The 15,654-nt window shown below is 50.2% G+C and overlaps 1 protein-coding gene across 3 annotated transcripts in view; it reads right to left on the reverse strand.

Annotated features, from left to right (window-relative positions):
- Window positions 1-15,654, reverse strand: part of ATF3 (activating transcription factor 3) — a 59,054-nt gene that overhangs the window by 9,442 nt on the left and 33,958 nt on the right. The window contains exon 1 of one of the 3 annotated variants that reach the window (XM_081791889.1): window positions 2,970-3,248. The exons of 1 other annotated variant lie outside the window; for it this stretch is intronic. In XM_081791889.1, coding sequence (XP_081648015.1) covers window positions 2,970-3,199 — 230 coding nt within the window. In that variant the 5' untranslated portion in view covers window positions 3,200-3,248. Of the gene's footprint in view, window positions 1-2,969; window positions 3,249-15,654 lie in introns of those variants that run through there. One more of the 3 variants, XM_081791890.1, reaches the window with a different exon arrangement.

The following is a 15,654-nucleotide window of genomic DNA, read 5'->3' on the forward strand; positions in this document are numbered from 1 at the left end:
GACATCTTACTTACAGTATAGGAAGCCGATGCTGGTCTTTCACTAACTTTCTATCTTGGTCTTTCTCCCAGCCTCCCTAAAAATCATCGATGTAAGGCTGGAGCTTCAGGAACAGGCCTATCACTACCATTCACAAGCTGAGCACCCACTGACAAGCCACTCAAGGTTTCTGGGCCTCAGTCTCCTTATCCGTAAAATGAGACCAAAACCCCCTGCCCCCACTCCCTCACAGGGCAGTTAAGACGATTATATAAATGGCACGAAAGTGGATTTATACCCGAACTGAGGAGCCATTGTTACTGTGATTCCACTTTCCCCATTTCAGAGGGAACTCAAAATGTTGTTGTCAACGCAAGTTAGCCCTATCGATCAGGAATGCGCTAGAACCCTAATGAAATTTAGGTCATTCACAGCTTCTTTTACACCTTGATTGACCCAGGGCTCCCAACACACCAGGTCAGTTCTACCCCACTATTTATTTGCTGGCAAAACCTTGTCTCCACTGCTCTTACACACTTGAGAAATAACCAGTTCTCAAGTATGGAACCATCTCTGGTTTCTGTGGTCTCCTGCCTATGCACTTCCTCCTTCCCGAGCCGGGTAACACTTGGAGCCATTGACCCTGTTCCATGCCCAGCCAATTTGCAACGAGAGGAAATCACGGGCTCTAGATAATGGGATAAAACGCCCAATATTAGAGTCACCTAGGTCACATCTTCATTTTGCAATTGAGTAAAAGGAGACCCTGGAAGGTAGTGACTTGCACAAGGGCCGTAAAGCTGGTGAGTGGCCCACCCGTGGCCAAACTGTTGGCCACTCACCCACTGCTCATTTTCCTTTATCACCAACAGAGATTCAACCCCAAAAGGACCAACCAGTAGGGCAAATGGAGAATAGAGTCATTGGCCAGGTAGATGAGGGGTCAGTGGTCTTAGTAACCTGGTATCCACCACAGAAGAGGCTTTGACAGGACTGAGGCAGGGAGGGAGTACAAAAGAAAGAGAACAATGGAGAGACAGGGCCAAAAGAGAGACAGAGAGGGGTGGGGTTCAGACAGGAAGAATGGGAAGGCTCCAACTGTTGCCACAGGTGCTGTGGGCTACATCTTATCCACACTGTCAGCCTGGAGAGCGACCTGTCACATTGTCTCTGAAGCCATGCAGACAATACAATTACAAACCCCTCTGCCACTTCAAGCTTTGTCCAGAACATCCTCAAGGCAAGAGTCTGTATGTTGCAGCGTTATTCTATGCTAAATACTAAACATAAAACGAAAGGACAGTAAGAACAATTTCTCCTTCATTTAAAGTCCGGGAAGGGGCGCCTGGGTGGCGCAGTCGGTTAAGCGTCCGACTTCAGCCAGGTCACGATCTCACGGTCCGTGAGTTCGAGCCCCGCGTCAGGCTCTGAGCCCCGCGTCAGGCGCTGGGCTGATGGCTCGGAGCCTGGAGCCTGTTTCCGATTCTGTGTCTCCCTCTCTCTCTCTGCCCCTCCCCCGTTCATGCTCTGTCTCTCTCTGTCCCAAAAATAAATAAAAAACGTTGGAAAAAAAAAATTTAAAAAAATAAAAAAAATAAAGTCCGGGAAGCCCCCAACAGAGGGGACTGTCACCCACACTGAAATACGTGCATTGGGAGGCCACCCAGATTTTCTAGCACTCATTTTCTTTTTTCTGGCTCCATCAGGGGTTTGGCCATGCCTTTATTTGTAAGAAGCGTATGTGATCTAGGTAATAAAATTAGGGAAAAGAAAATGGTTAGGAAGAAAGAAAGTAGGTGAAATGAAAATGGAGAGGAGAACCAATTCAATGGAAAGAAAGGAAGGGAAGACATGCCCATGGATAAGTCCCCTCCCCCTCATTGCCACCGAAGCTGGTCTCAGAGACCCCCCCCCCCCCCCCTGCAAATCATCCAGGTCTCCTCACCGGCCCCCTTTCTTTCAGTTATACCACTGGAATCTGGAGAAGTTCTGCCAGAGAGAACAGAACCTCAGTGGTTATCTGGTCAACCACCACTTGGTGCTTGTAAACAGAGGGAGGGGCCCACTTCTCCCAGCTGGGGATACTGAGGCTCAAAGACACGAGGCGCAGTGTAAGCGCTCAGAGTCCCGACCACCAGGCTACAAAGGCGTGCTCTCAATTATCTGACGGGGCTCCGCACCCTCGCTTCCTCCGAGGTGGGTCTCCACGGGCGAAAAGCAGAGAAATCCGCGGGCCCGCCGGAGGAAGAGTCACAGATAGGGAAAGCGTGTGAGAGAGCTTTGGGACAGGAAGTCTCAGGCCCAGGGGCTGGACGCTCGCTTGTGCCGGGAGCCCTCTCCGCCTTCCGCCCCGGGACAGCAACCCGAGCGCTCGCCACCTCTAAACTTGTCGCAACTAACTTTCGCTCCCGGCTCCGGCGCGGTCCCGCGGCCCGGCGCTCCAGGGAGCGCAGGGCGACCCCCAGCGGCCGCGCCCGGCACCCAGGCTCGCCGGTCCCTTTCCCATTCATTCGCTCCGGCCCCTGGGGCAGCCCTTCCGCCGGCACCCGGCCTCGGTGCCTCTCGGCGGGCCCGGGGAAGGCTGCACTCGGGAGCGGCGGTGCCCGGCTCGGAGCTTAGGATGAGCGGGGGCCAGCGAGGCGGAGAGCCTTGGCCACCCCCCGCGCACCCACCTCCCCACGCCCGCTCCGGGAGAGGTAAGCAAGCGCCGAGGGCCAAGAAGAGCAGTGCCCCGGAGCCGGTGGAGGAACCGGAGCCCGACGTCTCCGTCGCCGCGAACCTTTCGCGCCCCAAGTCAAAAGAGAAAGTTCTTTGCGAGAAACTTTCCGAAGCGCTGTGGAGCAGCCTCGGCTGGCAGAAGTTCGGCCAGAGTTCCTTCGCAGCCGGAGGCTGGGCGCGCGGGTCGGGGGGCGGGCGCAGGGGTCGCGGGACTGGTCACTAGAGGGGCGCCGAGGGAATGAAAGCAAGCCACCCTCGCCGCGCTCACTCACTCGGCTCCAGCGCTCACCTCCGGTCTCCACTCGGGGCGGCCAGGGTCCAGAGGGCGGGCAGGGTCGGGGCGGGGTCGGGCTGTCTGTCTGCGGGGCGGGCGGGCGAGCCCCGAGGACTCACGGCCGGCGCGCGGGCTGGCGGGTCGGCTCGGGTTCGGGCGGCGGCGCCGGGAGAGCGCTGTGCACTGCGCGCCTCGCTGCGTGCGACTGTGGCTCGGCGAGCGTTGCATCACCCCTTTTATAGCCCTCCAGCTGGCGGTGTGCCCGTTTACTCCGGGTTACCAGTCCCAGGCTGACGTAATGCTATTAATAGCTTCCCCCGAGAACCAGCCGAACTAGGCTGGGCAGGGAGAGGGATGGAGGAGGGGCCAAAGCGGGGAGGGAAGGGGGGCACTGGTGATGCAAGCTCGGGGAGGAGCCCGCAGGGCCGCGCTCTCCCGGCCTCGCGCGCTCGGACACACACCCGCCCGCCCTCTCTCTCCATATCAGGACCGGAGCCGTCCGGGCTGGCCGCCAGATGTGCGTACTCGCCGCTGCGTGTTCCAGGCATGAGCCAATGGTGCCCAAGCCAGCGGCATGACTCCACTGCGCTGGCATCTCTCCCTCCGCTAAGTTGGGGGATGGGGGGAGATGGAGGGGCGGGGCCTGGCCGCAGCCCAGACTAGGTGAGGCTGGGAAGCGGGCACGACCTTTCTCTAAAATGCGTGGTCATTTTCTGGAGGCTCTGGAAAATACCCCTTCCCCCGCCAAAAGATCCTTCTCAAATGGAGGGCAGGGTAGTGTCAGAAGTGGTAGTCGCCGCTGTGGGAGAGGTGCCCAAGGGACCCCTACCGTGAGCCCCCACCGTTACCCGCCGGGGGTGACCGCCACGGCAGGGCCCGCGAGAAGTCTGCCCGTTAACCCAGTCGCGGAGGGCAGCGCTCAGCGGGCACTGTGCGCCCGCAGCCCCGGCGCACCCCGCACGAGCGCACATGTGGAACGGCCTCCCGGCCGGTGGAGAACCCGTCTCCCGGGCCAGGGCCAGGACGGAGCGGAGTGGGTTTTTGTTTTTTTTTTTTTAAACAACCACAAAGAGTTTGAAATTGACAGTTTCTCAGCGAAACGAACACAGCATGGAACGATAAGAGAGCTGTAAAATCAGAGGCAACAGGCGCTAAGAGTGGGGCTGAAACCGCGCGGCCAGGGCTGGGAGGAAAGAGAAGGTGCTTTGATCTACGCGAGCCGGGGGGGTGGGGGGGGGGTCGCCTCCCTCTTAGGCTACGTTTAGGGAAAACCCATCTTCGTCTTTCACGTGTTTTTCTGCGCCGAGAGCGGAATTGGCTGGGACAGGACCGCCGGGACTGGGGACGCACTGACCGTAGCCGAAACGAAGTCTCGTAAAAGAAATCCCTTCTACCCTCAAGCCCAGTTGTCGGGAAAGGGTGGGTCCTATGGCCTCAGATTAGAGCTGGGGCTTCAGCAGAACTGGACGTGAACCTTAAAAACAATTTCCGCCTTCCGATTCCCCGACCCCAACTGTCTCAGCTTCGAGAGTGGCAGAACCAGAGACCTTCTCAACTGCCCAAGGACGAATATATGTGGACGCGCATGTGGCCGGCGAAGTTTCGAACTTGCCTGGCAGGGGGGGACCCGCGTACGCGCGTGGGGAGTGGGGGCACGGTCAGGGGCAGAAGCCTCTGCTTCCACCTGCCTCTTGGGAGAGAGGTGATCAAAGATCATGCTTTGGTAACTTGAGGTAAGAATTTGAAGGGTCTTGGAACCTGGGCCTCGCCGTCAGCCCCACCCCCGCACCTGCTCCCCTAAAGCAGTTACAGTTGGCAGTGATGGAGGGGTCTCCCCCACCTCCCCCCACTCCCCCACGCCCGCTTACACACATAACAGTCCTGCACCCCAGGAGAAGATCTGTCCGTCTCCGCAGACCCTCTGATTGCCCAGCCGCCTGAGGCAGAGACCCTCAGAGCTGCAGGTCAAACTGCAGGTCCCCCCACACCCGGGTTCCTCTCCCCCCAAGCCCAAACCTCAGCCAACACACCCTCGCCAAAATTCCGGGCAGCCAAGACAACGCCCGAGGCCAGCCTCGGAAGTTCCCCCCGCCACCAGCCGGTCTGAGAGCCCAGGGGTTCCACGCAGGATCCTGGAGGATGTAGCCCTGTACCTGACCCGGTTTCCAGCTACGTCGCGCGGGAAGCACGGGGCGGTTGTTTTTGCTTTACTTTTCGCCCAGGTAACGGCTCTCCCGGCCCCACCCTCCACCCCCACGCCCACACTCCCTCACCGCCAGCCCCACACCCCCACACTCCACCCTCCTGCAGGTAAACCCCGGGCGTGTCGGCACAACCCCTAGAACGCTGCAAGACCAGAAGGAAGAACGCTTGTAAATTTAAATGAAAATTATTTGGGATTTTCTACGTATCTATATACTACTTACCTATTGCCCTGGAATAAATTGCGCCATTATAAAGTGAAACAGGAAAATGGAGGGTGTCAGGTGAAACTCCCCCGTCCTCTTTTTTTTTTTTTTTTTTTCTCTTCGTGAGATGCCTACAGAAATCTTTAACCAGTTTGCATTTTAATGCACCCCAGCCAGATTTGTGTTTTAATCCTGTCCTTGCGGGGAAATTCAATTTAGGGCGTAGGGTAAACACAGCCAGCCCAGCTTCTTGGTCCTTGCGAGAGAAGGGTAATTATGACTGAGAAGTCCACAGCTCCTCGTCATTTATTTTTATTTTTATTATCATCGTGCCTTGCGTTCCTTTTATTGGTCTTGTTTCATTCAAATAATTCTTGGTTTTGAATCTCCAAGTCACCCTGGATGGAAAATGCTGTCAGCTGGTCACCGGAGCGTGAGCCTGGCGTTCTCTGCCTCGCTCTCCCACTGAAACTCTAAAAGTGATAAGAACCTTGATAGAGGAGTAAATCCACCCCGTGAATGAAACGCTTATCCAAGGAAAACAAAAACTACTTCTGCCTGGCTCCCAGCCCCCAGCCCCCAGGAGAACTGTGAAATGCCTGCCGTTGGAGGGGGGGACTGGGAGAGAGCCGGGCAAGGGAAGAGAGCCCCAAGGTGTGTGCCCCTGGAGGAGTGATCAATATCTCAGTCCTGTGTGTCCTCACCATACCCTGACTTCAGTTAACTCCACCGATTTCTAGCGTGTACAGCCTGTACCATCCAGAAGAGGAACAAGAAAAGCTCCCCGGACCAAAACGCTTCTCTACACAAAGGCAAAGAATGCCTCTCCCCCTGAGAAGGAAGCCCGACTGGGGTTATTGGGGGGGGGGGGGGTAGAGGAGGGGTGGGGGGTGGGAGGGTGTTACTCCTCCATGGAAGGGGGTTAAGCAGAGACTTGACTATTGCTGAACTTCCCCCCTGGAGAACAGTGGAGGGAATCCACATTCAGACCAGCCTTAGTATGTTTTGCTGAGTGAGATAAGAATTGGAAACTTCATGCTGGGGCATGTGCAAAAGGAAGGGGAAAAAGTTAAAACGGGAGGGGACGGAACTAGGCAGCTAAAAACAGCCCACACGTGGCAACAGAATCTAAACACCCAAACATCGCAGGGAGCCAAAAGAAAAAAAAAAAAGTTCAAGGGATATTTAAAGGTTTTAGCAGTGTCTTAGTCCAGGGAACAGTCCCTTCCCACTCCCCTCCCCACATTATTCTTTTTCAACCCCCAAGATTGTATCTGCTTACAGAGCTCTGGGTAAGTTCAGCACAAAATCGGCCAAGCAGCAAGGCACGTGCGCTTCTTTGCCACAGAAAGGGAGTGGAATGGATTTTCTTCTCTACTCTGCTTTCCAAAGCCCACACTTCCTATAAAGTCTGTTAGAATGTGGGGGTTACTATTTAAGGTTCTCCAAAATGGGCCTCCTCAGGAAAGGCGGGGAAACACCGCATCCGTGGGCTCTGAAGGGTGGAAGGTGAGACTTGGATGCTGTAGTTGGCACTCAGCAACTGTGTTACCTTGGAGGAGTCATTTCCCTCTCCGGGCTGAGCTGGAAAATGGCAGCAGTAACAGCAGCTAACACATAAACTTGTTGGGAGGCTTCACTGAGGATGGGGCACACAGCCAGTCCTCGGCAGTGGTCTCATTACTTATGAATCAAGAAGGGGTTTCTGGGGGAAACCCCTGAATCTCTGCCAGAGCCCATCTGTCCCTTTAGTCGGTAGCAACAGTGGTGGACAAAGTGGAGCTATATCCAGAAATGATCATCTTCAAGGGAGCAGGGATAAGACTCCATACAGAAAACGAGAGGGGATCCCCGTTCTCCACACACCCAGCTCTGGTACGTACCTCCACTTTCCTCAGCACAGTGTGGACCAGTGCTTTAAGCTCCCAGTGAGTGGTCCAGTGCTAAGTGCCCCAGGCTGGGAGTGGGAGGTTTGGGTTTTGGTCTCTTTCTGCCTTTGGTATTCTTTTTTTTTTTTTTTTAATTTCTTAAAAACATATATTCATTTTTGTGAGACAGAGACAGAGCGCGAATGCGGGAGGAGCAGAGAGAGCGGGAGGCACAGAATCCAAAGCAGGCTCCAAGTTCTGAGCTGTCAGTACAGAGCCCGACGCGGGGTGGAACCCACGAACTGTGAGATCATGACCTGAGCCGAAGGCGGACGCTTAACCGGCTGAACCACCCAGGCGCCCCTGCCTTTGGTATTCTTGACCAAGGTACTCCCTCTCTCTAAGGCCCCATCTTCTCTGAAGTGAAGGGCCCCGGGCTGAGCTCTGAGGGTCTTGAATGGACACCTGCAAAGCCACCCTGCAAGCCCTGACAACCCACCCTAAGAGCTGGAGGGAGAGAAGCAAAAAGAAGGCATTGAGTAGCACAAGGACAGACGCATTTCACTAATCACGGTTCTCTCTAAAAACTAGAGTTGAGAAATGTTGCCCAACTTGATTCTCAAACACAGCCTGTGGTCCTGACAACTGATCTTTCTCTCTCTTTCTCAACATTTCCAAGGAGTTTTACTGATGGACTTCGTGCCTTGCTAGAAAGGAGGGAGTATGAGGGCACCCTAGGTGGGGATTGCATCTTTGGGGACCTTCTTGTAAGTAGTCTATCTTCTACTGCCACAGACACCTGCCTTGGACCTTGTGACCAAAGCCCAGGTAGCAACTATTCCCATTCAGGAGTGGGGACCCTAGAGCTCTGGGTGTCCAAAATGAAGTCCCAGCTTCTAGGTGCTAGCAGGACTCAGGAGACCTGGGACCCACTCAGAGGTTTCCTTCCAGCCAACTGAGTGACTCAGTGCAGGTCATGAACACTTCACCTGTGTTGCAGTCTATAAAACAGGATTATTTAACATGGACTCCCCCAAAGGTTTGCTGTAAGAATCAATGAGGTCACAGATGTGAGAGTGACTTGAAAATAATGAAAAGATTCATACTTTTAAAGACTCCTTGGGGGAGCTCTTATACATTATATATACACATACATACATATGTATGTATATACATAGATATATATATATATATATATATATATATATATATATATATATGGAGAGAGAGAGAGAGAGAGAGAGAGAGAGAGAGAGAGACGTATATAGACATATGGGAAATGGGCAAGAGAAAAAAAGTACCCATAGTCTCAAACACTATTTTGACGTTTCCCTCTAGTTTTTCCTCACACATGATTTTTAAGAGCATAGTTGTGATTGAGATTGCATGCAACTTTGAAATTTGTTCTTTTACTTATTACTGTGAATTGTATGTGGTATTTATTACAATAATTTTTTCTTCGCAAAAATAAGATGTTCATTCTATTGTGAAATGTAGCATACATATAGGTGATTATATAGAACGTGTATGCCCATTTTAATAATAAAACAAACATCAAGAACCTACCACACAAGAGGCACTCGGCTGGGTGAGTCGGTAGAGCGTGCAACTCTTGATCTCAGGGGTGTAAGTTCGAGCCCCATGTTGGGTGTAGACATTACTTAAAAATAAAATCTTAAAAAACCACACAAGTCAAGAAGTAGACCACCACCTCAAGTACTGAGAAGCCCCCATGTGACCACTCCAGATCACATCTGCCTCTCTCTACTGCCCAGAGGGAAGGACTATCCTGACTTTTATTACCATAATTTTCCATGGCCATGGACGTAGAATGTTTTACTTCGCCATTTTCCTACTTTTAGCCTCTAGGGTGTTGCCAATATTTTTGCTAGAGTGCTATTCCAGATTTAAATCTTTATTATGGGGAAGGGGGCATCAAATTCCATCACTGCCCCTGTTGTTTAAATGGAGTTCAGGAAGGGGTCTTGATTTCTACCTTCAAGGGCTACACAGGGCATGGTGCAAGCTGGAAGGACCCCCGGTAATTATGACTACCTGCGCAGTTTCCTTGCTGCTGAATATCCAAACAAACAAATCCTGCAGGTACTTTATCCCATGGAAGCATCTGCTTTAATCCTCCTGCTCTTTACCTACCCATCCCCCTTTATTTTCTGTTTGTCTCTCTTAGAATAGAAAAGCCAGTCTGCAGCACAGGTGGGTGGTACAGAGGCAGACCAGCAGGAACGATGCTTCTGCCTGTGCCTTCTGGGAGAGATCTTGCTGGAGTGTCTGTCTTAATAAGTGCTTTATTATTTTATATTAAACAAATATGCATATGTTGAATTTAAATAAAAGTCACACAAGAATTTTTAAGGAAGGGAGAAGATATCAAATACATTTGGGGCTTGGGATGGACCATGGAAAGTTATATTCCAAAAGACTGGGGGTGGGGGAAGAGGTTAGTACCCTCTAATCAGCCTTTTTAAAGAGCAAGAGTGTAAGTGAGGGGCAGAGAGAGAGACGGAGAGAGAGAATCCCAAGACGGGCAAGAGAGAGAGGGAGAGAGTGCGGAGCCTGGTGAGGGGCTTCAGCTTGCCTGATGTGGGGCTCGAAGTCACGAACCATGAGATCATGACCTGAGCTGAAGTCAGATGCTTAACCAACTGAGCCACCCACAGCCACCCACTTGACTTAAAAAAAAAAAAAAGATTATTTATTTAGAGAGAGAGCGAGAGAGAGAGCACAAGCGGGGCAGGGGCAGGGGCAGAAGGAGAGAGAGAATCCCAAGCAGGCTCCACACTGTCCGTGCAGAGCCTGATGTGGGCTCAAACTCACCAACCATGAGATTATGCCCTGAGCTGAAATCAAGAGTCAGATGCTTAATCGACGGAGCCACCCAGGCACCCCTCTCTTCTGCCTTGAAGTATAAAATAACATCAGCAAATGCTGTTATGTAGCACTCATTGTGTTCCAGACCGCAGGCTCAGCCCTTTACATATACTTACTGCTTTTAATCCTCATAGCAACCCTATAATGTAAGTACTGTGAACCGCTCCATATTATAGATGAGGAAACTGAGGCACAGAGAGGATAAATAATTGCTCAAGTCTGGTTGCTTACCCTCAACACCTACTGCCTCTCAACAACTGTTCATGGGAAATCTTGGGAAATTCTGGTGTGCTTGAGTGTCCTCATTTAATGGTGGGGAAATGGAGCTAAAAGAGGAAAAGTGGCTCTACGTGGTCTCAGGACCATAAATTCTTACACTGTGGGGCTCCTGGGTGGCTCAGTCAGTTAAGCGTCTGACTTCAGCTCAGGTCGTGCTCTCACAGTCCGTGAGTTCGAGCCCGGTGTCGGGCTCTGTGCTGACAGCTCAGAGCCTGGAGCCTGCTTCGGATTCTGGATCTCCCCCTCTCTCTGCCCCTCCCCTGCTCACATGCTCTCTCTCTCTCTCTCTCTCTCTGTCTCTCAAAAATAAAAACATTACAAAAATTTTAATGAAATAAATTCTTACACTGAAAGGAACCTTAGCAGACAGACTTCTGAGCTCCGTTCATGCCCTATTTGCCAAGATTGGGGCCAAGATGAAGAGTGCGGATTTTAGAGCAGTAGACGCCATTTCAGGGGCATCCCGTGCTAGTGGGGGCCATGCATAGCATCCCTGAAGCTGAAGAGGTGAGCAGCAGAGAGGCAGGAACCACAGATGGCAGAGAAGAACCATGGACAGGCACTCAGAACTGGGTTCAAATCTCTATACTCTGCCATCTCCTATTTGGCTTTGGGCGGGTCCTGAAACCTCAGTTTCTCCTGTGAAATGAGGATAATATCAACTTTACAAAGTGATACTGAGGATTAAAGAACAATGCACCGTCCAGGCTTCCATCGAGTGGGTATCCAATAAATGTTACTTTTTTTCCTTTCTCTTGCCTTACCCCTGACACTAACAAGTCACAAAGAACTCTGATGCATAGGAAATGTCTAGACTCCAAAGGAAATTTCTATCTCTTAGGTGACTTACTGACTGATTTTAAAACAGATTAAAAAAAAATCAGTTTGGGGCACCTAGGTGGCTCAGTCGGTTATACATCTGACTTTGACAGGTCATGATCTCGTGGCTCATGGGTTCAAGACCCACGTCGGGCTCTGTGCTGACAGCTCAGAGCCTGGAGCCTGCTTCAGATTCTGTCTCCCTCTCTCTCTGCCCCTTCCCCACGCTCTCTCTGTCTCTCTCAAAAATAAATAAACATTAAAACAATTTTTTTTTAATCAGTCTGAGGCCAGGTCATATTTAGTAATTACTATTTACTGAGCACATACTACATGCCAGACACAATGGTAAGCACTTTTAAAAATACCTAGTATCTTATTTCACCCTTATAATAAATAACCCCATGAGGTAGGTGTTATTATTTCAGTTTTACAGATGAGGAAACCAAAGCTCAGAAATGTTAAGAAAGTTGCTCATAGGTACTTGATTCAAACACTAACTTATTTGAAAACTTCTATTAAGCTGTACTGTACCGTCCTCCAAATCTTTTTTTTTTAATTGTTTTAAATGTTTATTTTTGAGAGAGAGAGAGAGAGAGAGAGAGAGACAGAGCATGAGTGGGGGAGGGGCAGAGAGAGAGGGAGACACAGAATGAGAAGCAGGCTCCAGGCTCTGAGCTGTCAGCACAGAGCCCGACACGGGGTTCGAACTCACAAACTGTGAAATGATGATCTGAGCTGAAGTAGGTTGCTCAACCGACTGAGCCACCCAAGTGCCCCCGGTCCTCCAAATCTTGAGAGCTTTACACATGTGCTTATTTTTTTTATTTTTTATTTTATTTTTTTAACTTTGCCTCCCTTGTTGAAAATGGGCAACCTTCCTTTATCAAAGTCTTGGTGAATGCATGGAACCTTCTAGAGTTGACCTTACCCAAAGTCCCAGAAGATCTCACTTGACAAATTCCACATCCCTGTGCCCTCTGTGATACTATCCCGTCTGCCAAATTTGCAATTATTCCATAATTTGCTTTAACCACAAACATAAGCCTTGCTATTGACTGAGTAAACTGAGTAGGGCTTTTTGGACTTTTATTCTGTTTCCCAAAATATGATGAACTGAAATCATCTGATGATGAACTTGTACTTGAAACTGGAGTGGCTGAGGGCAGAGTGAGTCACTCTGGTGACTTTATACCTATAAGTCGGTTCTTCAAACGTGTCCTATTGCCAGATCCTGCTCTCAGCAGTATGTGTAGACAGGTCGGGGCTACAAGGGCAATATAAGAGCATTCCTTGCCCTTGAAGAGTTTTAAATCTTGTTTAGGTGGCAAATGACCGTGCATGAAACCGTAGCCAGCAATAGCAGGTGCCATATATATGTTACTGTATATACATTATTCCACAAACATTTATTGTGCATCTAGTATGTGCTAGGTCGGGAGCTACAGATAGATACACAGTGGCGCTTCCCTGCCCTGCAAGTGCTCACAGCACGTGGGGAGACAGACTTTGGCAACAGGTGGTTACAGGCTCATATAATAAGGGCTAAAGTGGGGCAGGATGTCTCTGCTCAGGAGAGCTGGCGAAGGCTGATGGATGAAGTGACGTTCGAGCTGGATGTTGAAGGCTGAGCATTTTCTGGGCAGAAAAGGAGGAAGGCATTCCAGGCACAAAGAGAAGCAAATGCAGAGGCTCTGGGTGCCAGGAAGATGGGGGCTGTGCCCGGCTCATCCTTATGCTCGTTCCCGGCTCCTTGCACTGGTCCAGGCACATGCCGGCCCCACCATAAGTGTGCACGCAGTGAATCAAAATATAGAATTGTGAAAACCTGTAGTGTATCTGGAGAATGGTGAGGTAGCTGCCGTGCAGGAGTGTGTGGGAGGGGAGGGGGAGTTGGGGAGGAGGCAGGGAGAACAATTGTAATAGGTCTGGGAGGTTGTGATGATCAGTTTGGATTGTGTCCCAAGGACCAAGGGGAGGGGTGGGTAACAGGGTATTTCGGCCGCCGATGGACACGAGCACATGTTGTTGAGGAAGACCGCTGGTGCGGGGCGGAGGGCAGACTGGATGAAAGAGGAGGATGCTGGTGGAGGTGTCAGGAAGCGGCGACACTGGTCACGTGACACCCTCGAAGGCCACATGAGCTGGGAAGGTGGTGGTGTCCTCACCCTCATGTGTTGTGTGTTCAAAATAAAAGCGATTTGGGGCGCCTGGGTGGCTCAGTCGGTTAACCGTCCACCTTCGGCTCCGGTCACGATCTCACAGCTCATGAGTTCGAGCCCCGCGTAGGGCTCTGCACTGGCCGCTCAGAGTCTGGAGCCTGCTTGGGACTCTGGGTCTCCCTCTCTCTCTGCCCCTCCCCCGCTCACCCTCTGGCTCTGTCTCTCAAAAATAAATAAACGTTAAAATTTTTTTTTCAAAATACAACTGGTTCACAAAACATAATGCTGTAAGTAAAATAGATCTTTTCATTGCAAAACACAAGATGCTTTCGTTAAAGCTCAGCTTCTCACATTTTGGGGGCTACGTGGAGCAGTGGTGCCTGAGATGAGGTGGGGTCAGTGAGGTGAACAGGAGAGGATGATCTGGAGAAACTTCCAGGCAGCCGCCTTTGGATTGGGCACCAGCTTGGTGTCAGGACAGAGAGGGGAGGAGTCCCGTGTCTCAGCTGTTATAGAGTGGAGAGTTGGGAAGGGCTGGGGAGGGAACTGACTGGTATTGTAGGGACTAGGGGCAGGGAAGAGGCTAGTGGGTTCATTTGGGGACAGTTTTTAGCAGTAGGATGTCTAAGAAGGGAGGACCCTGGCACCAGCATGTTGGGGACATTAAAGTGACAGAGAGACTGGGTGGGGGTGGGGGAGAGAAGGAGGAAGGGTAGCCAGGCTGGGCCCTAGGGCTCAATGTAGGGCTCCACGTAGCCTATTCTGGGTTATTGGCAGCTTACTGTTCATTTCCCAGTACCCAGCAAATCTGCCCCCACTGCATCCACAGCTTCAATCTGGGTTTCCCCCCAGACTTTTGCCAGTGATATTGACACTAACTCAACAGTAAGAAAATAAACAACCCAATTTAAAAAGTGGGAGAAAGACCCTAGCAGACACCTCACCAAAGAAGCTCTACAGATAGCAAATGAGTATACGAAAAGATGTTCCGTATCCTATGTCATCAGAGAGATGCAAATTAAAACAACGAGAAGGTACAACCACACAGCTATTAGAATGGCTCAAACCCAGAACACTGACAACACCAAATGCTGGTGAAGACGTGGGTCAACAGCAACCCTCGTTCATTCCTGGTGGAAATACAAAATGGCACAGCCACTTTGGAAGATAGCTTGGTGGTTTCTAATAAAACTAAACATACTCTTACCGTATACTCTGGCAATCACACTCCTTGGTATTTATCCTTATAAGTTGAAAACGTGCCCACATAAAAACCTGCCCATGGATGTTTATAGCATATTCATAGCTGCCAAAACTTGGAAGTGACCAAGATGTCCTTCAGTGGGCGAATGGAGAAGTCCACGGTGATACACGCGGACAACAGACTATTATTCAGCAGTAAAAAGAAGTAAGCTATCAAATCCTGAAAAGACATGAAGGCCCTTACATACATATTACTAAGAGAAAGAAGCCAATCTGAAATGAGTACACACTGTATGATTCTAACTATATGACATTCCGGGAATGGCAAAACTATGGAGACAGTATAAAGATCAGTAGTGGGTAGGGGTTGGGTGTGTGTGTGTGTGTGTGTGTGTGTGTGTGTGTGTGTAGGAAGTGGGGAGAATGGATAGACAGAGGATTTTCAGGGCAGTGAAAATACTGTACACAATACTATAATGAAGGAGACATGTTACTATACATTTGTCCAAATCCAAAGAAATGTACGACACCAAGAGTGAACCCTAATGTAAACCATGGACCTTGGGTGATTATGATGTGTCAGTGTGAATTCCTCACTTATAACCAATGTACCACTCTGATGGGGAATGCAGATTATGGGCGAGGCTGTGCATATGTGGGGCTGAGGGGAGTATGGGAAATTTGTGTACCTTCCTCTCCATGTTCTTGTGAACCTAAAATTGCTAAAACTAAGTCTAGGTTTCTGATGAAGTGGTTAATTAGCAGTGGAGTGGCCACCAAGGAACCAGAAGTCGGTGATCCTCAGCCAGGCATAATTGATAGTTGACAAAATAGGTGCTCATTTAAGTAAGGGTCTATTTTTTTCTATGCTATGCCCCTATTTACAAAGAGCTTATAACTTAAAGAATGCTATGAGAATGTAAATTTTAAAAAGCAAGATGCATCCATTGTAAATACAGAACAATCACAACTCAATAAAAACCATAAATAAATAATAAAATACATGAATAGAGAAAAAAAGAATAAATTGCCATAAAATATTGAAAGTGCTTTAT

Source organism: Panthera onca, chromosome F1 (genome assembly GCF_046562875.1).
Source record: "Panthera onca isolate mPanOnc1 chromosome F1, mPanOnc1 haplotype 2, whole genome shotgun sequence".
Taxonomy (NCBI): Eukaryota; Metazoa; Chordata; class Mammalia; order Carnivora; family Felidae; genus Panthera; species Panthera onca.